The sequence below is a fragment of the Erinaceus europaeus genome, chromosome 2 (assembly GCF_950295315.1).
Source record: "Erinaceus europaeus chromosome 2, mEriEur2.1, whole genome shotgun sequence".
Lineage (NCBI taxonomy): Eukaryota > Metazoa > Chordata > Mammalia > Eulipotyphla > Erinaceidae > Erinaceus > Erinaceus europaeus.
The window spans coordinates 31,516,746-31,540,053 of record NC_080163.1 but is presented as its reverse complement, the minus strand read 5'-3'; the positions used below and the strand labels follow the sequence as shown (position 1 = coordinate 31,540,053).

Sequence of the window (23,308 nt, the reverse complement as noted above, 5' to 3'; positions counted from 1 at the left end):
TTAAAAGTATAAGCTTTTCAACTAGAAAATAGTTTTCCCTCTCTACAGCTGGTTTGTATCTCACTGGAAATTTTTTTCCTTAGCCCAGTGTCATAAAATTACCCTGCTTTTTCTCCCAAGGGTTTAAAAAATGTCAATCACAGGGAATCCTTGGATTCTCCCATAGACTGTATTGACCTAGACCTCTAATCCCTCTATCATCACAGGTCATATTCATTGGGAACGTCATGATAAGCCCTTCTGTGTGCTTCCTTAGGACTATAACTTCATTATGAATTAGCAATGGTAGGGATTGCCCCACTCTCTGAAGGGACGTTGGGTCATCCTACTCTGCATTAAAGGAAGACTGATCCTGAAATGAGTGTAGCCTAGAATGTTCTCAGCTGTGACTATGGACTGTGAACTCAGTGAGACAGGAACTTGGAGGTTGTACAGGCTCTGGTGCTAAATATAAACAGATATATGAGCCCTGAGTTAGCTCCATGTGGTAAATAGTTAATTACACTTATGTATTCCCTTCAAGTTTGCGAGCCAACTCTCTGCCCTAACCCTACTTCCTAGTTCTAGTCTCAACTCTGACATAATCTTTCCAGAGAACATTTCTAGTCCATTTCCAAATTAACTATAAAGCTCAAGCAAAGATTAATAAGACATAAGCTCCTAGGAACATACCTAAGACAGACTTCCTAGCCTATTTCTACTCTAAGGTCTCTACTTTCATCTGCTCTACTCTTACTTTATGGTTCCTGTTTATTAAACATTTTCCCTGATTTCCATCTTACTGACTTTGTAGCCACCAAGCTCAAGATGCTATGATGACTTTATCTTGATCTCCCTGAGCAGATGACCTCATCAATATTAACTGTAACCTCACCTTTCCAGACCTGCCAAGGCCCATGTCCAGCAGAAAATAAATTAACAGAAGCCAGAACTCCCAGATTCTGTACCCAAAAATGAATTCTGGTCCATACTCCCAGAGGGTAAATGATAAGGGAAGTACAAGAGAGGGCTCTGTACCCCTATTCTACCAGGACCTGAAACATTTGTCACTAAGAGTCTTGCTTTTCTATCATCAATGAAAGAGAAGTGAATCTGGAAAACAACAGAGAAGGCCACCCACTGTTTCTCTTATCTGAGTGAGAAGAGGAAAAAAGGAAAGACACCTACAAGTAGTAATAGGTGTAGGGGTGACTTAAAAGAAAATGAAGGTGGTATCATTAAAAAAATGGGAAAAAAATATATATATAGTTAGCTATACTATCAGCCCTTATCAGTGACCTTGGAAGAACTTCCACAGTTTCCAGTGGAGAGGACCGGGCACAACTCTGGTGGTGGGTGGGATTATATTGCAATTTTGGGAATCAATATTACATCACTAATGAAATAATTAGTTCATCATATTTAGTTTTTTAATTAATCAGCAAGTGTTTTTGTATTGTGTTTGTAAGGAACTATATTGTTTTTATATATGGACAATCCATGTTCATAGCCCATCCTTTCAATGTTAACTCTGTTGTGTATTAAATATCCTATCAGCTGCTCTATTTCTCTCTATTATCCTAAATTATGTACTGCTACTTCAATACTACAATATCTTTAATTACATAGTTTTATGCTAAGACCTTGTATCTGGAAAAGCAAATCCACACTCAGCTTTTGTTATCATAGAAGTTGTCTAAACTATTTTTTAACCCCCTGCTTGCTATTTTAGCAATGCCAATCAGAAGGGTAGACATGACAACACTACGAGGATCATACCTCTACCAGAGTAACTCCACAATCAACATTATTTTGAGGAAAGGAAATCCTACAAAAATAACTTAGTAAACACTACCATAGTCTGTAGTCTACTTATTCTTACCTACAATCACTAGGGTGAAGAAACTAAGTTTTAGAAACTAAATTTCCTTCATCCAAAATCTGTAAAATGAAGTAGCACTACTAGAATATAAGCTTAGCATGGCCTCTAAAACCTATATTCTGCTTAGTATACCATAAACAAAACTGAAACTGAAGCTCATGTTTATTTTAATTTTTTTAAGAAATATTTTTATGTATTTATTATTGGTGGGGACCAGGGGCTTGAACCTGGGTCCTTGTGCACTATAATATGAGTGCTTAACCAGGTGTGCCACTGCCTGGCCTCAAGCCTAAGTTTATTTACTAGTATAAAACTGTGAGACAGACCTTGGAGGTGGAGTAGCAGAGAAACTGTCAGATCTTCAAGCGTGCAGCCCTGAATTTGACCACTGGCAACACATGTGCCAGAGTAGTGCTCTCTCATTATGTTATTAATAACTTTAAAAAAGCTTTAGGGCAGGGGTAGATAGCATAATGGTTATGCAAAGAGACTCTTATGCCTTATGCTCCAAAGTCCCATGTTCAAATCCCCTACACCACCATAAGCCAGAGCTGAGCACCCCGGTAAAGAAAATAAACAAATAAATAAATACATTTGGGGCGCAGTGGTGGTGTACTTGGTTGAGTATACATGTTATAATGTGCAAGGACCAGGGTTGCAGCCCCCATCCCCCACCTGCAGGGAGAAAAGCTTTGCAAGAGGTGAATCAGTATTGCAGGTATCTCTGTCTCTCTCTCCCTATTATCACCTCCCCTCTTGATTTCTGGCTGTCTCTATCCAGTAAATAAAATACAGATAATAAAAATAATAGCAGTAAACCAAAATAGTGAGATATGAGCTAGAATCTTGTGAAATAATGAATACCATTACTTAACACAAAACCAACAGGTTCATAGCAATGAATGAATAGAAAATACCTTAGGGAAAGAGAGAAAAAGTGTTAATTTAAATGTGGTTTCTTTACTATCAGACAGCTGTACATTATTTTTATAAACCCTCTAATATTAAATTATATAAATCTTAATAATTCATACTAATCAAGCTATTTTTAAAAATATTTATCAATTGTGTTAGTGTAACAAATAAAAAATAATAATTCCGAGGCTTATACACACTATAATGTTACTTTACCTGCATTAAATACTGGGCACCTTCTCTCAAGTCATCTGCATGTACTGGGGCATAAAAGCCTTTCATTTTGTTTTTAATAAGCCACCGCTGGTATCTGGCTTGATCAACAGACATCTCTTTCATGGCTTGTCTTCGTGGACCCTTTAGGTAGAAATATTAATGAAAATCTTTAATTGAAGGATAATCTATTCCAGTATTCCATTAAAAGTCACCCTATCACACTTACTTAAACACAATATTTAAAATACTGTGGTAGAGGCAGTCTGACAGTAGCACAGCGGGTTTAGAGCTGCGGGTTAAGCTCATGAAGTGTGAAGTGCAAGGACAGGCATAAGGATCCCAGTTTAAGCTCCTGACTCCCCACCTGTAGGGGAGTCCCTTCACAGGTGGTAAAGCAGGTCTGCAGGTGTCTATCTTTCTCTCTCCCTCTCTGTCTTCCCCTCCTCTCTCCATTTCTCTCTGTCCTAACAACGATGACATCAATAACAACAACAATAATTACAACAACAAAAAACAACAAGGGTAACAAAAGGGAAAATAAATAAAAAAAAACCCATTGTGGTAGAAAAGAGAAATATGGGGGTCGGGCAGCAGTAGTGCAGCGGGTTAAGCGCACATGGTGTGAAGCACAAAAACCTGTGTAAGGATCCTGGTTTGAACCCCTGGATCCCCACCTGCAGGGGGGGGTCACATTACAGGCGGTGAAGAAGGTCTACAGGTGTCTATCTTTCTCTCCCCCTTTCTGTCTTCCCCTCCTTTCTTTTTCTCTCTGTCCTATCCAACAACATCAACAACAACAACAATAACCACCACAACAATAAAAACCAACAACAGCAATGAAAGGGAAAAAAATAGCAGCCAGGAGCAGTGGATTTGTCCGAGCCCAGCAATAACCCTGGAGGAAAAATAAATACATAAATAAATATAAATAAAGTAAAAAGTGTTTTAAAAAAGAAAAGAGAAATATGATAATAGTGTTTCATTTTTAGGCTGGCAGGTTGTTTTTGCCAACAGTTAAAATTATGAAGAAATAAGACTAATGCAGTAAATGTAGCAAAGGAGGTCCTAGCTAAAGGGAAAAAAGAGAAGGATGTACAGATTAAAAAACGAGTATTTTGGGGGGCCAGGTGGTGGCGCACCTGGTGAAGCACGCATGTTACATACAATGTGTAAGCATCCTAATTTAAAGCCCTGGTGGGGGGAAGCTTCATGAACAGTGAAACAGTGCTGCAGGTGTCTGTCTATCTGCCCCTTCCCCTCTCAACTTCTCTGTCTCTTTGCAATAAATAATAAAATAATTACAAAATAAGTGTTTTAACACTAAACATAGGAGAGAAAACTGAAATCACTGAAAAAGAAGATACTACAAAAAGAAAAACACTATCTTTTGCTTTGCTATTACAAGTTTACCAGCTTTTACGAAATTTATCTCACATGTTTGGGTTACTGATCTCCAATAATTTAGAAATACCAATGAAAATAAAAGTGAGCCATATCATATGCTTTCTTCCTTGTAATTCTGCTAAATAAAAGGAAAGAAATGTTTTTTTTAACTTGAAATTCTATTTTTTACTCTATAGGTAAACATAAAATGTTATACACAAGTATATAAAAAGAATATAAAACTATGTTTTAAAAAAATATTTATTCTTTTTTTGCCCTTGCTTTATTGTTGTAGTTATTATTGTTGTTGTTACTGATGTCATTGTTGTTGGATAGGACAGAGAGAAATGGAGAGAGGAGGGGAAGACAGAGTGGGGGAGAGAAAGATAGACACCTGCAGACCTACCACTTGTGAAGCGACTCCCCTGCAGGTGTGGAGTGGGGTCTCGAACCGGGATCCTCATGGTGGTCCTTGCGCTTTGCACCACCTGCACTTAATCCCCTAAGCTACCGCCCGACTCCCTAAAAATAAGTTTTAAAAGTATATTCTAATAAAATTTGTGTGAAAATGAAGAGCACTATATTTCCCACTGGGATAACTGTCCACCTAATTTCTGGGCTCAAGGTCTTGACATGAAATGAGTTACCGTATGTCTTTCCATCACACTCACACATTCTCTCAGTCTCTACACACACAACCATAAAGGCTTCACTTTGAACACACATACACACATATATGGACAACTCTAACAAGGGCTGAGACATGAAGCATAAAAATACACATTTCTAGAACCATTACATGGTGAATAAAATATCTGGGGAGAAAAACTCACCTGACAAATACTCCAACTTCTTATGCAGATTAGGCATCCAACATTTCCTAATTGTTTTTCATAGTCAAATGCCCCTCACATAACACAATCTTGGATGAAAGCTTACCATTATTTTTAACAATCTATTTAATTAGAAGTGTCTGAACTTCTGAAATTTAGCGTCCACTTTACTTCTGGTACTAGATACCAGATATTTACCACCTACTATCTCCTTTAACCTATCTATTTTTTCCTGGTAAGTATATTTTCCCAGTAATTTATGAAAAATAACAGTAAGAAAAATACACTAAACTTAGTCTAGTGTCCTTAGTAACTAAGAAACTATTTTTCTCAGATAGTCTGTTGTATAAGAATGTTAGAATTTACTAATATCTACTCACAGTAAAGTTTCAAAATTCCACAACCCTTCAGAAAATAATGCTTGCCAATAGCTTAGAAGGTATCAACATTTTGAAGAAAATGATGACCTAAAATGACCTGGAAATATTTAACACATGGGGGGCCAGGTGGTGGCGGCACCTGGTTGAGCACACATTTTTCAATGCACAAGGACCCAGGTTCGAGTCCCTGGTTCCCCTCTGCAGGGGGAAAGGTTCACAAGTGGTGAAACAGTGCTGCAGGTGTCTCTCTGCCTCTCACCCTCTCTATCCCTCCCTTCCCTCTTGATTTCTGTCTCTATCCAATAAATAACGATAATAAAAATACTCAACACATTTATACTATCAAACTACTCTAGATATACCTTACCATAAACTATAAATCATATGCACATAATGAAAATAGAATGTTTTTGTGTTGAAAAGTAAAACTTACCATATGTATATGACCACAGATCATCAAACCAACATTTTTTGTGAAATCATGGACAAGGTGAAGTAAAGCTGGACGGGAGTTTGGTGCCCCTGTCATAACAAGACACTGTGGCCTAAATTAAGATAAAAAAAAGAAAAAGAAAAAAGCTGAGAGGCTTATGTGTTTATGTTTTTGCTAGAAAGTACATGATTTTTAAGCTGTTTCTCTAATACTATATTATTATACTAGAAAATCTTATGCAACTATTCTCATGACATAGTACACAAAGAAGATGAGTTGCAACCAGGGCTTCTTGGTACATAAAAAATGTGGGAACAAAACGTTGAAAGAAACATGTCATATGTTCCTCTTAAACTACAGATAATATTGTATATCAAGATTCTGATAGGGTGCCAGGGGTAGTGTACCTGATTGAGCATATAAGGATCCAGGTTCAAATCCCCGCTCCCTACCTACAAGAGGAAGCTTCAGGAGCACTGAAGCAATGCTGAAAGAATCTCGTCTCCATCTCACCCTTCCCTATTGATTTGTGTCTATCTCTAGTCAATACATACATAAAAGTAAAAAAAACTAGACTCTGAGAGTTGTTAAAGAAAACTAGGAAGACCATGATAGTTATGAAAAACAAAGTAGCAATGTACCCATCTTTCAAAAGCAAGTATGTAGTTCTTTCAGAGAGCTCACACTTGCTAAGAGCATGGCTTTACTTTCATGTGCAAAATGACTCACTTTCCTTCTTATAGTTTGTTCATATTATGATTACTTCTACCTTGTAGTATCACTCAGCTCTAATCTAACTTGACTTTAATAAGTCTGTCAAATGAATAAAGCCACCCATAGTAGGCTTGTTATTTGAACTAAAACTTTTAATTCATGATATCCTGTTCATCATTATGATGGGCAACTGTTTCTGCCTTTCTTCAATTCTGTTAAGGAAGGCTTATCGCCAGAGAAGGTCTTTGGCTTAAGATATAATAATGGATTTTAAAAAATTAATTAGTGATTTATATGACTACAAATTAATAGGAGTGTACATAAACAACATTCCCAGTCTTTTGGTGGTGGGAACAATGACTCTTTAGTCACTATCAGGCCACCCATCAGCTAGGGCCCTAGTAGGGGAGTCTTGAGATTATCAAACATACATGATGGGCCTAGACCTCGAATAGATCCCCATCTCGATTGTTATTGGTCATCTCAATCAGTAACAACACAATAGAACCCTTTGTGGGCCCCCATAGGACCTTGCCCTCAACGTGGATCAACAACGCTAAGAGAATGTTCCATCCTCCAAAGGGAGGCTGGACAACATACTCTATGCTACACCAAAGAGATGGGTCCTGAAATTGAGGCAGCTTGGAATATTCCTACTCATGACCACAGAACGTGAGCTCAGATTTACAGGGATGAAGAGATCACATGGGCTCCCAAGCTGAATATGGGCTCCAGATCAGATCAAATTGATGGGGTTTACAGTCAACAATATTTATACACCTTTCCCATATTTGGGAGCTACTCTCTTCCTTAATCCAGCTTTCTAGTCCCTTTTCCAGCCATGATATCATCTCCCCAGACAATAACTTGGATCCGCCTGCATATCAGATGTCAGGCTCAGGGAAAAACAAACAAACAACAACAAAAAAAAAACACTAGTATAGTCATGGGCTCTTTGGAATATAACTAAAATATGCTTACTAACTATCTACTAAACACCCCCCCCCAACTCTTCATCTGAACTATTCCAGCCTAAGGTTCATGATTAGTCAACAATTTATTTGGCTCTATATGTTAATTCTTATTTCAGCCACCAGGTTCCAGATGCTACCATGAGGCCAACTGGACTTCCATGGACAGACAACCCCACCAATGTGTTTTGGAGTCCAGCTTTCCCAGAAACCTGCCCCACTAGGGAACGAGAGAGATAGGCTGAGAATATGGATCGACCTGCCAACGCCCATGTTTAGTGGGGAAGCAATTACAGAATGCAGACCTTCCACCTTCTGCACCCTATAATGACCCTCCCTGGGTCCATACTCCTAGATGGATAAAGAATAGGAAAACTACCAGGGGAGGGGATGGGATATGGAGTTCTGATGGTGGGAATTGTGGAGTTGTATCCCTTTTATTCTATGTTTTTTGTCAGTGTTTCATATATGTATCTATAACTATCTATCTATATATAAATAGATAGATATAGCAGCTAACAGCAGACACAACTTTTATTGATTTGTTTGTTTATATTCATTTATTTACTTTGGCCCAAATGGTGTCTTCATTTCAAAAAAGTTTGTAAAAATTCATCCAGGATCACATATTATATTTACTTGTCTATCTTTAGATTCTTTTAATATTGAGTAATTGAGTCTGTCATTGTCTTACATGACCTTGGCACTTTTAAAAAAACATGTTATAATAGGGAAAAATTTAAGTACAGTTTTCAGTTGTATTATATCCAAAGTCACTGATTTACTGCCTTAAATATACACATATTGAAGACCCTACCAATGTGTCCTGGAGCTCAGCTTCCCCAAAGACACACCCTACTAGGGAAAGAGAGAGGCAGACTGGGAGTATGGACCGACCAGTCAACGCCCATGTTCAGCGGGGAAGCAATTACAGAAGCCAGACCTTCTACCTTCTGCAACCCACAATGACCCTGGGTCCATGATCCCAGAGGGATAGAGAATGGGAAAGCTATCAGGGGAGGGGGTGGGATATGGAGATTGGGTGGTGGGAATTGTGTGGAGTTGTACTCCTCCTACCCTATGGTTTTGTTAATTAATCCTTTCTTAAATAAAAAAAAATAAAATAAAATAAAAATAAAAAAAGAAATTACCTAGATAAACAATCATAAATAAATAAAAACCATGCTGACTCTCAAAAAAAAAAAAAAAAAGAAAGAAAGAAGGTTAAATATAAGAAACTTGCAGCTGAGAGATTTTATTTATTTTTTCCCCAAGTGCTTTCGGTCTAAGAATTTATGGAGAAAGCAATGTGCTGATTACAAGGGAAGTATGAGAATATGAGAAGTGGGGATACAATAAGTCATGTCTCCAAAGCACTCTGCCCTGGAAGTTTCCAAGGGGAGAGCTAAGCATTTGGCTGTAGACATAGAGGCAAGAGCATAGATTGCAGGGATTTTTAATACAAGAGAATTTTATTTATTAATTTTAAATACAGATGTTTATTTTATGAGAAAGAGATGCCAGCATGTTGCTTTGACATATGTGGTATCAGGGATCAAACACAAGGCACCAGGTATGCAAGTACTAGAAGCCGTTATTTGAAACAGAGAGAAAATTAAGCACTGAATCCTGAGACATCTGAGCTACTATCCTACTTGGCTCTCAAAACTCTAGTAGTCAGACATTTACCAACAAGTAGAATATTAAAATATTATTTTCTGGGAAATCTAATCAAAGAGAAAGTCTTTTAAGATGATTTAAATTCTCCACTGTAGCAGCAAAGCCAGGTTAATCTATATTAAGGCCTTTAACTGACAAGCCACACCCACCAATGCAGAGATTCCACTGCCTAGGGTCACAGATACTTCCAGACCAGGCTAAATCTAAAAACCCAAATTAAACAGGAAATGAACTGAAAGACAGACACTTCAAGGAAACAGAAACTACAAAGTAACAACAATAATTTTAGCAAATATGGTGAAGGCTAAGACAAGTAGACAGTTAAACTAGAGAGAAAAAAAAGAAGGCTGGGGAGATAGCGTAATGGTTATGCAAACAGACTCTCAGACTGAGGCTCCAAACTCCCAGAATCACCCCCCCCCTGTAAGCCAGAGATGAGCAGTGCTCTAGTGTTTCTGCCTCTATCTCTGTATGTCTCTCAAAAATAAAATATTTTTTAAAAATCCCAAAGAAGAAAGATAATTACTGGCTATCCAAGAAAGAAGGGGAAAGGCTCCTAGGAGAACAAAGTTATACAAAAATAAAAAAGCTCTAAAGTATGCTTTAAAAATCATAAAACTATAAGTAAAAAATACAAATAGAAATATAACCTAATAAAATAATGATAGAAATATGCTGGGAGGTTAGGGTAAAGATGTATATACAAGGTGGATGCAAAAGACTAGTAAGTAAAGCCTACAATTAAAAATCAACAAGTACAGCAAGACTAACAAGTTGCCTGCTAACACAAATAATAAAAAATTTCTAAATGTATCAGTTAAGGAGTTGAAAGTCATTGCCGATGCTGTGACTAAAAGAAGGGTGTTAGGAGTGGGGAAAGTACTAACTTTCATATCAAACCTGTTTTTTTCTTTATAAACTATGTTCTAAGTATAATACAAAGAAAAAACAAATATTGAAATATTTTTCAGTGTTTCAAATACTAAGCAGTAGGTTTTGATTGATGGCAAATTAACTTTGATTTTTGGTAACATTCTGAGTTCAGGGAATATGACTTTCTGCCACACTTGCTATCAAGTACTCAAAATGTGCTGATATTAATGTTTTCAATTCAAGGTTCTCATTTCTTCCACTTTCCCAATTTTCCTTATTCCAAAGCTAAAAAATCTGTGGTCTCTGAATCTTTACACAGTAGGAAGAAATGAGGAGTTGACAAAACAGCTCATTTAGATAATGGGCATGCTTAGTCTTAGCACAACCCATCTTTGAGCCTGATGCTGAGTGAAGCGTGGGTACTGAGGTATCTTTCTATATCTGTATTTCTGTCCTTCTATCAGAGAAAGTTATCCTGGAGTGGTGAACACCAGTGACTACAGAAAGGAGAAAGAAAAACTGGGAAGGAAAAACTGAAACTTACTCTGCAGGTGTCAATGGAAGACTTGAACCTGGGTCTCTGTGCATGGGAACCCACATACTCAAGTGGATGTACCACTGTCAGGCCCACACAGCCAAAATTAATAATCAGAATGACTGTTAAATGATCTACCTTTAATATATGACAAGTATATTCTAATTGTAAACAATAATACATAATCACTAAGAATTTTTATATTTGATTTAGAGAAGTACATAACAATAGCACTTTAGTTTTTCAGATGAACAAATAAAAAATGATGGTTGATAAAATACTACCATCATTTATTTAGGAAAATATCAATAAATGCTCTTTACTATAAGGAAGTGATTCCTTACCACTGAAATTGACTTACTTGCAATAACAGTAACCAGTTAGTCAATAATAAGAAAGAAGTAGCATGAAAATATTTGCTGCCTTTTAAAATAAAAACTGTTCGATAAAAAAATATTTACAAATTTCACTTGTAGCAAAGTCAAGGACTGGTGTGTGGGGTTCAGAGGGCATTGGGACTCAATCAATGCAGGATGGTAGGAGACTTAAGTTAGTGGTAGGATTTGTGTATGGAGAGATAACAAATGTCCTCATGTGACAACTATCTTGTAAATCATTATTTTTCCAATAAAACAATTAAAAAATCATGCTTAGTATTTATACATGAATTATGTAATTTCAGTGACCATGGTCAGGACCAGGAGTCAAGTCTTCAAATGACATCTAAAACTTAATGTTTTGTGATGGAAATGATAATTTACTTCTTTGTAGAATTTTAATAACTAAGGAACTTCCACGTTGTTGTGTAAACTGCTCATCCAACCAAAACAAAAAAAAAGTTTTATGCTTTTATAAAACAATATATGCAATGTTGGCATATGAAAATATTATTGAAAAGGAAGTGCAGAGCAGACTGACACTTAAGACAGAGTATTTTTACGCTACCATTATCACTGACCTGAAGTTTTTCACATGATCTTCCACTCCAGAAAGACGAATTGAATGCTGCAGTGCATTTAGGTAAGTCAAAGCTTGTGTAGAGGATCCCCAGTTCACATCTACAAGAAAACAGTGTTCATGCAACAAATAAATAACCAATTTCAGGCAGATAAGCCAATACTCATATAAAATGACTATTTTATATTTGAAAAATCAATTGCAAAATTCACTATTATACTCAGAATTTTAATAGTATAAAATCATAGCATGACATTAAGAAAATGCTAACTTTAAACTATAATTGTATTTAAAGATAAAGTACAACTTAGAAAAGACAAATATGCAAAGCATCACACATAAGGCATTTGAAAATTATTGTTTACATGCCCAAATATCTAAAGGGAAAAAGGCAGGTCTCTGATTGCTAACAAGAACTACTAACGGTAGTAGTTTCTAACATTTGAAATAGTAAATTTATCCCCTAATGAATTAACAGACTGAACAGCAATGGTGATTTTAGATAACTTGTTAGAAGGCTAATAGGTGTAACAGAGAAATAATTGCTTCTCAAATAGTTTATACAATACCTTACTTGTCAACTTTATTTCTACAGACACCAAAGCCTCATTTTCTCATATGTGGGTTACAAAAATGCTTGCTTAATATTAAAAATGACTACAATGCTACTACTTTTGTACTCTCTTTCTAATCTGTTCTACTGGCTCAAAAGCTTCTTCAATGGAAATTTTTTCCTATTGGCTTGTTGGGGAAGTCAGAACACATTTTTACATAGAAAAACAAATTAAAAAAAAATAAATTATAACTTTTCCAACAACTTAATATATTAAAAGTCACCATACTGAACATTGGACCAATCCTAATATATTTTAGCCTCATCTTCTTAAGTGGGCATCTAACAATAGAATATAAATGTGTAATGTATAACTACTGACACATATGCTAGCATGATATACCATGTCTTCTAGCTAATTCCATGGTACTTACTACAGTAAATAACTAAAACCACAATAGATAGTGCATATGCTTATTAGGGTAATAGCTTCAACACTATTGCAAACATAATCCTTATAAAGAGTAATTTTAAAACATACTGAGTATAGCAGAACATTAATTAAATGAATATATTCTTTTATAAATAGGATTGCATTTATGAGTAATAATAGAATTCCATAAGGTAAAGTATAATAGTAATAGTTGCATTAAAACTGTATGTATTTAAAATAATGCATTTGAGGGGGCTGGATGGTGGTGGTGTACCTTGTGCCCATCTGTAACAGGAAAGTTCCCTAAGTTATGGAATAATGCTGTGGGTGTCACTGTCTCTACTTCATCCTCTATCAAAATGGAAAATGAAATGTGGGGAAAAAAAATTTTAAAAAGGCTACTAGGAGTGGATTCATTGTGCAGATGGAGCCCCAGCGATAACACTGGTGGCAAATACAAAATACTGTATTTTAGATTTTACAAGCTATTTTTCAAATATTCAAGAAATGATGCTTGAGAAGTAACAAATATTTTAGATGTTTTTGAGCATGAATTACTAGGTAGAAAGTTACTGACCTGGTTTTTTGTAGGTAACATAAATATATAGTCCAAGTACTATCACGTATGTTAGTAATGCTGCCCACCAGTTAATGACAAACATCACTATACAACAAAGAATTGCTCCAATAAGTGATATCCACATGTTGTAGTATTTGAATGCAGGACGCCAACCTAACAATATAAAAATGAATAGACAAATGAAAAGCCACTTAGATACTTCATTCATTTAATGCAATAATACAATGAACATACAAAATAACTTTAAAAATCTATTTCAGAATATAATATTTCAGAGAAAAACAGAGAAAGAGTAGAAAGAGATAAGAGAAAGTGGGAGTAGAGTATCACTCTGGCAAATTCAATGACAGAGACTAAACCCATGACTACATGTTTCGAAGTCCAGTGGTTTAACTGCTATGCCATGTCTCAGGTCACTTTTAATTAATTAATTAATTAGTTAACTGCCTCCAGGGTTATCACTAGGGCTTGGTGCTTGCACTATGAATCTACTGTTCCTGGAAAACATTTTCCCATTTTGTTGTTGTTGTTGCCCTTGTTATTGTTACCATTGCTGTGGTTGCTGTTGGATAGGACAGAGAGAAATCTAGAGAGGAGAGGAAGACAGAGAGGAGGAGAGAAAGACAGATACCTGTAGACCTGCTTCACCACTTGTGAAGTGACCCCCTTGCAGGTGGGAATCAGGGAGCTCAAACTGGGATCCTTGAGCCAATTCTTGCATTTCACACCATGTGTGATTAACCTGCTGCACTACTGCCCGGCCCCCACTTTTATTTTTTTAATATGGCACCAGAATGAACTCAAGATCTTGCACATGTGCAATACAGCTAAGCATCCACATGGGCCTAGTTTTTCATTCCTTCTATTTTAGAGAGAAGAGACAGAAAGAGAAAAGGGGAGGCACCTCAGTTCTGCTACACCATCCAGGATGCTCACATTTGGTGCCAGAACTTGAACCAAGACCCTCAGCAGGGTAAAGCACATGATTTGTTGGGTAAGTTATCTCCTAACGGCTCAAAGTAAATTTTCTTGTGGCTGCTAAACTGAGAAAACTTTTAAACTAACATCTAGCAGCAAAGACCAGTGATCACAATTTAATTTTTAAACAATTTTTAATTAACTTATTATTTTTATCAGAGCACTGCTCAGCTCTGGTTTATGGCGGTGTAGAGGATTAAACCTGGGACCTTGGAGCCTCAGGCATTAGAGTCTGTTTGCATAACCATTATGCTGTCTCTTCCACCCTGACCACAATTTAATATCATGATTTGTGATTATTTGAAGGCACATTTGTATGCATCTTTTATTTTATTACATCTGTATTCAATAAACTTTTACCAAAATGTATAATATCTACTTTTGCTGAATACTACAAACTAGAGATTTTAAAAACAAGATCTTCCAGTTGAATTCTTAGTAATGTGGTTGTTTTTGGGTTTTTTTTTTTGTATGAGACATACACAGATTCACATTAAAATGACACGTTCTTGTGAATCACTAACAATTCATCTACTTGCTATAAAAAGTAAGAGTTGAGGGCTGTGACAAGACAGTTTGCCTGGCTAGTATGCCTGCTTTGTCTTGTGCACAAACCCAGGTTAGAACACAGTTTCCACTGTACTGGAAAAAACATCAGTGCTGTGGCATCATTCTCTTTATCTCGATGACTCTATCTGAAAAAGTCAGCCTGGAGCAGGGAAGCCCCATAATGATGACGACGGTGGTGATGATTCTATCAATATAGGAACTGATCAGGTAAGTATATGGTAAAATATTTTGAATTAAGCTCAAGCCTCAAAGTATGAAGCCATATTCTGAGGAACCAGCACACTATTCAGCATTGTCATCTGTAGGGTTAAGGATTGAACCTGGGGCCATAGGGATGTAGTTCCTGTGCTCCTCCACTGAATTATACTGGCACTAAATTAAACCCTTACTTTTGAGATAATCACAAATTCACACAAAATGGGAAGAATTAATATAGACAGTCCAGATACCCTTACTATGTGATCCCCACTGATCACATCTTGAAAATTACAACTAAGATACTAATAATCAAGATAAGTAAGATTTCTAACATAAGGATCTCTTATGATATGATTCTATACTCACATGTAAAAGTTCTTTCTTTATAGTAAAATTTGAATACTTGTGTCTAAAGTTCTCTTAATTTTATCCTTCCTATGCTGAGTAACTTTAGATATTTAAAAGCATCATTGCTTTTGTTTATTTCCTTACTTGATGTCCAACTACTGTCATATTAAAAGCATACTGTGGTAGCTTTTAATTACTGCTGCTATTCCGAGCTGACAGACAGGAAAGCCCACACTGCGGAAGCTTCAGTGCCTTCATATGGTGCATACCAGGGGCTCAAACCTGGGTCACTCTACATAGCAAAGCAAGCACCCTCCCAGTTGAACTAGTTTACCAGACCAAATAAACAGGCAATTTAAGAGTTGACAAAGACATTTATGTCAGAACTCCATACAACTCATTTGTTTAAACCATTTCTAGACAGGATAATTATACCATTAAAATGTTTTTAGAACTAATATAGCAATTAGCTAAATAAAAACTACATACAGAAATAAGATAATTATTTCACATAACTAAAGATTCATCTTAATTGCTCTGAATACAGAAAACTGAATCAACTGCCAGTAAATTTCATAATAAAGACATCATTGAAGACTTACTTAATTTCACTTCACTATAAAGGCAAGCTAAGCAATAATAAGCTATGCCATGTACACTAACTTTTAAAATCATTTTTTCCCTAAAAGCTAGACATTAATATATTTATATAACTTAGAAAAATGGAAAGTCACCTGGAGATTTTGCAAGTGATGCATGAAATACTGAAAAATTGATCAGTGCATATGATGCAAGGAAGAAGTTAGAGATAATTGGAGCAATAACATTCAGTTCAGCTGCAAAAGAAATGAGGCAATTTATTAGTATATTTGACATTTTTTAATTAAAAGAAGTGAAATATTTCAGTCTTCATACCCAGTGTCTATAAACTTTATTTTTAAGATTTATTTATTTATTTATGATAAAGACAGGGTGGGAGGGAAGAGTGGAGGGAAGAAAGGAGGAAGGGATGGGGGGACGGGGAGGGAGAGAGAGGAAGACTGAGAGGGAGGGAGACAGGGGATATCAGAGTATCACTCATGTACATGTGATGCTAGGACTTGAATTCAGGACTCAAGGCCTATAATTCTAGCACTAGCTACTACAGCACCTCCTGGTTTGCTTTATATGCTTTTCCAGAAATCAAGCCTTCATATACAACAGAAGTTCGCTTATTGCCTCATTTTTCTAAGGCAGGTATATCCTTCCCAGTGGTACTGTATAGCTTACTGCACATATCAACACACACACACACACACTACATTAATATATAATACACATTATATCCCATAATCATCATGCAGTACTGTCTTGTATGTTTTAAAAGTTACATAAATATGTAGCCCAGGAGACTAGTACAGTGAATAATGTGTTGGACTTCAGAGCATGAGGCTCTGAGTTTAGTCCCTGGTATCACATACACCATTATAAAGTTCTGGATCTCTCTCACACACTTTTTAATAAATATTTTAAGACAAAATAATGATAAATAAATCTCAAAAAATCAAAGTTATGTAAATATACTATATAATTCTGCAGTTTGCATTCATATTTAAGATTCATACATTTTAACATAGTTAATCTAAATTTTTTTTAAATCATTTTATTTTCCCAAAGCACTGCTCAGCTCTGGCCTATGGTGGTGTGGGGGACTGAACCTGAGGTCTTGGAGCCTTAGGAATAAGAGTCTTTTCACACAACCATTATGCTATCTTCTCCACACTATCTAATTTTTTTAAACTGCTGAATACACATATACTCATTAAGTGAGCTATCAACTAGTTCTCTAAATGTAGCTATATGAAGCAAAAATCTAGCAAGCATTAAATAGGAATTAATTTCCATATGTAATGGTCATACGAGTAGTCCAATGTCTTCTTTAGCAATAGAAGGATTATTTCACTTGTGATCAAAGGCAAAAGTGACTCAAAGGCAAATGAGTAAATGACATACTTTTATGGAGGACGTGGAAATCCTTTTTTTTTTTTTTAGTGCTAACCGTATTTGTCTTAGTGACAAGAACCTAAAGAGTCCTCTCTAGTCCTAATGGGGACTTACCTAGTCATGGGACTATTTTAATAAGTATGTACTGAATGGTATCATTCGTAATATGTTATAAACATCCTTTTATTTGATCAGGAAGAAATTAACAGTATGCTAGGCAGAGTTATTTATAATTTAATAATTATTCAATGCTTAGAGCTAATACCTAAATGCACCAAATTGTACATTAGAGCACACCGTCATTATAACTAACCAATTAAAATGAATCCAAGTGCAATTAGGAATGTTAAGAGGTAACCACGAAGAGGCTCATTGTTTTTTCCATAACCTTTAGCAAACATCTGGAAAGCTGGGTAGATGTTGTCTTTACATAGAGCCTAATGAAGAAATGTAAGCATTAAAATGAAGTATATTGCAATTAGACATACAGATTTAATTGTAGTTATAACAATATTTTAAACAGAAATGAAGTATCAATTTCTAATTATTTTTTAATTTACTCTGTTTTATAATGCTTTTGTGTATAACACTAGAGGTTTAAGACTCAGAAAGGTACTTGGTATGAATACCACAAAGGTTTTCATCAAACCATTCTACTCTTCATGTAAATGTTATGAAAGAAATTAGAGAAGTAGGTAAAAGGAGGATGGACAACATACTTTATGCTACACCTGAGGAAGATGGGTCGACACTGGGGCAGCATGGAATGTTCCTACTCATGACCACAGAATGTGAGCTCAGAGCTACAGGGATGCAGAGGTCACATAAGCTCCTAAACTGAATATGGGCCCCAGATCAGATCAAATCAATGGGGTTTACAGTCAACAATGTTTATACCCCTTTCCCAAATTAGGGAGCTACTCTCTTCCCTGATCCAGCTTTCTGTTCCTTTTCCAGCCATAACATCATCTCCCCAGACAATAACTTAGATCCACCTGCATATCAGATTTCAGGCTCAGGGAAAAAACAAAAACAAAAACAAACAAACAAAAAAAGTAGTGTAGCCACAGGCCCTTTGGAATATAACTAAAACAGAACTACTAACATTCTACAAAACGGAACCCCCTGCAACTCTTCATCTGAACTATTCTAGCCTTTAGGTTCATAATTGTTCAACAATTTGTTTGGCTTTATATGTTAACTCTCTTTCCAGCCACCAGGTTCCAGATGTTACCATGATGTTAACCAGACTTCCCTGGACAGACAACCCCACCAATGTGTCCTAGAGCTCCAATTCCCCAGAGCCCCACCCCACTAGGGAAAGAGAGAGGCAGGCTGGGAGTATGGATTGACCTGTCAATGCCCATGTTCAGGGGGGAAGCAATTACAGAAGCCAGACATTCCACCTTCTGCATCCCACAATGACCTTGGGTCCATACTCCCAGAGAATTAAAGAATAGGAAAGCTATCAGGGGAGGGGAGGGGATATAGAGATCTGGTGGTGGGAAGTGTGTGGAGCTGTACCCCTCTTATCCTATGGTTTTGTCAGTGTTTCTTTTTTTATAAATAAAAAAAAAGAAAAATAACAAATAAAAAACGAAATTTGAAAGCTTGGTAAGACATAGGTATGATCTATTTTAAGAAAATCAAGTTCAAATCCTAGACTTAAAGCAGATAAAATCTTAATTATAAAACTTAACCAATTGTCAGACCTGGGAATAGAATGCTATACTTGGAAAGCATCACATACTGAGTTTGATCCCAGACATGCTGAAGTGATGCTCTGGTTCTCACCCCCTCCCCTTCCTGTTTTTCTTGTTCTAAACTTTCTAAATAAATAAAATTCTTAAAGAAAAAACATTTAACAACTTTTCTTAGAGGATTACTGAAAAATGTTAAGGAATATCCTCTGCACACTTACTATTTACACTGTCTACAACTACATTAAGAAAAGGCTACCGAAGCAACTATTCCATCAGCTGTTTGGCTAATGCTTATTAGACAAAGGTAATATATATATTAATCATTACACAAATACAGAACTGCCAACACAATATGTAGCACATGTTAAGCATTTAAACATTTATAAAAACAAAACAAAACAAAACACTGTAGTTGATATGTTATGTTAACAGGGAAAAGGCACTTTGATTCTTCTGATCTGTAGTATTAAATTTAATCCTCGTCCTTGGAAGAAAATCATGTTAAAAAAGCAAAAGTTTGGGAGCTGGGTGGTTGCACAGTGGATTAAGCACACATGGCACAAAGTGCAGGGACCTGCATAAGGATGCTGGTTTGAGCCCCTGGCTCCCACCTGCAGGGGAGTCGCTTCACAGGTGGTGAAGCAAGTCTGCAGGTGTCTATCTTTCTCTCCCCCTGTATTCCCTTCCTCTCTCCATTTCTCTGTCCTATCCAACAACAATGGCATCAATAAAAATTTAAAAAAGCAAAAGTTCACCACTTCCAGAAAGATAACTCAAGTCTATTCATGCACAGAAGGTAAATGCAGAAGTGTTTACACAAATCCACATACATATAAAGTTCAATATAGTGTAAACTAATATGAAATCACTAATAAAAAAAAGGTCCGATATAACAGTCAACATATGTATGCACATAGTATAAGTAGATAGAATTTATAATAGTTAATTATCCCGCACTGAAAGACCTTTTAGGTTAGCTTTAAATAAAGGTTATATGTGGAAAAACTTACCTGAAATATTTTGGGAGCACTCACAAGGGATGCTAATGCAGAAGAAAGAGTGGCTGAAAAGATACCTGCAGAAATCAATGGTGCAAATCCTGACACCATGCTCATTACCTTTAAAAAAAGGAGGGGGGGGGGGACAAAATGGAAAAGTCAGCCTTTCAAGTACTTTTTAAAAAATTTATTTAAACTTTTTCAAAAAAAGATTTCACTTATTTTTTAATGAAAGGAATAGGAAATAAACAGAACCAGAATATCTCTCTGGTACATGTGCTTCCAGGGATCAAACTCAGAACCTCAAGCTTGACAGCCCAACACTTTATCCACCGCACCATCTCCTGACAACACAAATAATTTTTAGAACACAATACTATATCATCATTCATTCACTCATTCAACTGGGGCTTCCCTACTCCCTCTCTTTGTCTGAGAGACAAAGAGAGAAGATAACATCAAAACTTTTAACCTAACTAAATGACACATGTGGATCCAAGTGGGAAAATACGAATATAAAAATAAATTTACATGACAGCAATTCTTCAATATCAAATTGCTTGAGCGGGATAATGGTACTGTGCCTGTACAGAGTATTTTAAATACTTCAAATCATCATACCTACAATTTGTTAACATAACTGAGAAAAAGATTGTACATGTATAGAATTTAGGTAAATAAAGCAAACAACTAGCGAATGTAAGTGAACAATAGGTAAAAAAATATTCACAGCACATTATTATGCATCTTTGAAATTTGTCAATGACTGAAGTTAAATCTGAAAAGAAAGCAGTTGCACACAGAGTTGGTATGAATAGCTTTGACACAGCAAAGAGGTTAGCTTTTTGTTCGTAAATGGCTTCAGGACATTAAATTGCAGAAACATGGGAAAAATACAGAAAAAATTTAAGCCAATTAAAGTGGTCTCTATTTTCTTCCTGAAGTATGAAATGACAGTTACCGGTGGGGAGTCATTAAAGTATGGTCTTACATAGATTTCCTGATAGAGATTAAGTTATATGCTCCTAATTTGTGTGTTACACAGCATTATTTAATCTTGAAATGATACGCAATTTATACTTTTATGGGACTTTTTTGTTTTATATAGATTTACAAAGCACTTAAAATGCACTTAATAAAATTAAGAAAAGCAGTTATATACATATCAAATATCTTTTTGCTTGAATGAGTCCATACTAAACTTCATTGTAAAGACAAAACACTTTTGTATTTTAAAGGCAACACCACAGAAATCTGATTGGCATTTTTAGTCACTGGGAAGAGACCAACATTTGTGCCTTTCATACACAATATCAATGTTAGAATTGGCCTGAATCATTAGTGGGACATGAATACCTTCTTTCATTTCTACAATTCTGCAGCATCTTATGACCAGAAAAAAAAAAAAAAAACTCCATTACATAATTGTGTTTGTTATCTATAACACTGAAGACAGTCAACTGCAAGGAATTATACAATATAAAAATTAAATAATGTTATTAAACTTTTGTTAGAAATGTTTGTTATAATAGTTATGTACTATGCATAAAATTATATTGTAGTAGTCTCATTTAGCCTGTATTTACTAGCTTAGACAATACTACTAAGATATTGGGAAGCAATCATTTTTCAGTGTGAATTAGTAGAACCTATGCTATATGAATTTACTACAGTGTATTTTGTTTTAATTTCGTAAACCTATACTTTTGTGTTTTTAGAATCCAAAGTTGTAGGATATTTTCCAGCAGAGAGTACTTTAGCCAAGCAACTCTCTCAAATATTATCCTAAAAAATTTAGTAATTTCTTTGCTCTTCCTTCTCCCTCTCTCTCCTACAATTTTAACCAGATTACTACTTGGCTCTGGCTTATCTTGGAGTTGGGGGATAAACCTGGGTTATCTGAGCCTCAGGCTTCCAAGTCTTTTTGCACAACCATCATACTATCTCCCCTTGACCTTTCTGCTGTGTATAAACCCATAAACCTTACATAATTTCATTTTGCTTATAGTACTTTATAGCAGTAATAAGAGCAGGGCTGATAATCTCCAAATACTTAAAAATAATGTTAATTTCACATTTCATGTTTATAAAGGTTCACACTTTCAAATATTCACTAAGAATTTAACTGTTGTGAGATGGTGATTTGTATGGGTTCATGTCTAGTTAAATAACACTATCAACCAACACCACTAAAACAAAGGCTTGTATTCTGAAAATACACTACACTGAAGGAATCAAAGAGTTAAGTAAAATTAAGACAATGCTGTTATTAAATTAGAATATTCAAACACAGTAACATAACAAATCTCCCCAGGTCAGTACACTTTTAGTGCAGTTCCAATCAAAGTCCCAGCAAATTTTTTATAGATAAACATAGTTATTATAAAGTTTACATTGACAAGCAAGTGAACTAAAATAACTATAATGATTTTGAAAGCAGGTTAGAGTGGCAAGAAATAGTCTAGCTGACTGCAATATTTATTACTTGCAGAAGTTAAGAATGTATGGGGATGGAACTGGAGGTGATAATGCTTAGCGAAATAAATAAAGAGATAAAAGATAACTAGTGGATAGTCCCATTCATATTGTAGAATCCAGAGAACTGAAAGACATACTATTGGTGGTAGAGTGGTTATTATTAGGAGGATAGGGACACAGAATTTTAGTGGTAGAACTATACTCTTATACTCTTATAATCTTGGAAACCACTATTAAATCATTAGTAAAAAAAAAAAAAATTAAGAAAAATGTATGGTGAGACAGCACAGCACAGCAAATATGGATTACATACTTGAGGGCCGAGACATCCTAGAAGCACCACATGACAAAACTGAACAATGCTCTCTTGCTCTCAAGTAAAATAAATTTATATTAAAAAAATGAAAGGGATAGATTAATGGAACAGAATAAAGAGTCCAGAAATAAGACACAAAATGAGTCAGGGAAGTATCTTTGAGGCTGATGCACTGCAGATACGCTTTCCTGGGTCAGATCTTGGCACTATATAAAGCGCAACAGCAGTATTTTGGTGCCTCTATCGCAAAAGAACCAAAGAATTCATTTGTAATTAAAAAAAAAAGAAAAGAAAGGGGGTAAGGAGGGGGTTAGCAGCAGGTTAAGCACACATGGTGAAAAGTGCAAGGACCATTGTAAGGATCCCCATTCTAGCCCTTGGCTCCCCACCTGCAGGGGAGTTACTTCACAAGCAGTGAA

The 23,308-nt window shown here is 35.8% G+C and overlaps 1 protein-coding gene across 2 annotated transcripts in view; it reads right to left on the bottom strand.

The window, feature by feature from the left end:
- Nucleotides 1–23,308, bottom strand: part of SLC12A2 (solute carrier family 12 member 2) — an 84,926-nt gene that overhangs the window by 24,315 nt on the left and 37,303 nt on the right. For both annotated transcript variants that reach the window (XM_007527850.3, XM_007527859.3), the window contains exons 11-17: nt 20,108–20,215; nt 17,708–17,831; nt 16,146–16,247; nt 13,315–13,470; nt 11,753–11,852; nt 6,022–6,133; nt 2,993–3,133 (exon numbers count right to left, since the gene is read on the bottom strand). In XM_007527850.3, coding sequence (XP_007527912.1) covers nt 2,993–3,133; nt 6,022–6,133; nt 11,753–11,852; nt 13,315–13,470; nt 16,146–16,247; nt 17,708–17,831; nt 20,108–20,215 — 843 coding nt within the window. The remainder of the gene's footprint in view (nt 1–2,992; nt 3,134–6,021; nt 6,134–11,752; nt 11,853–13,314; nt 13,471–16,145; nt 16,248–17,707; nt 17,832–20,107; nt 20,216–23,308) is intronic.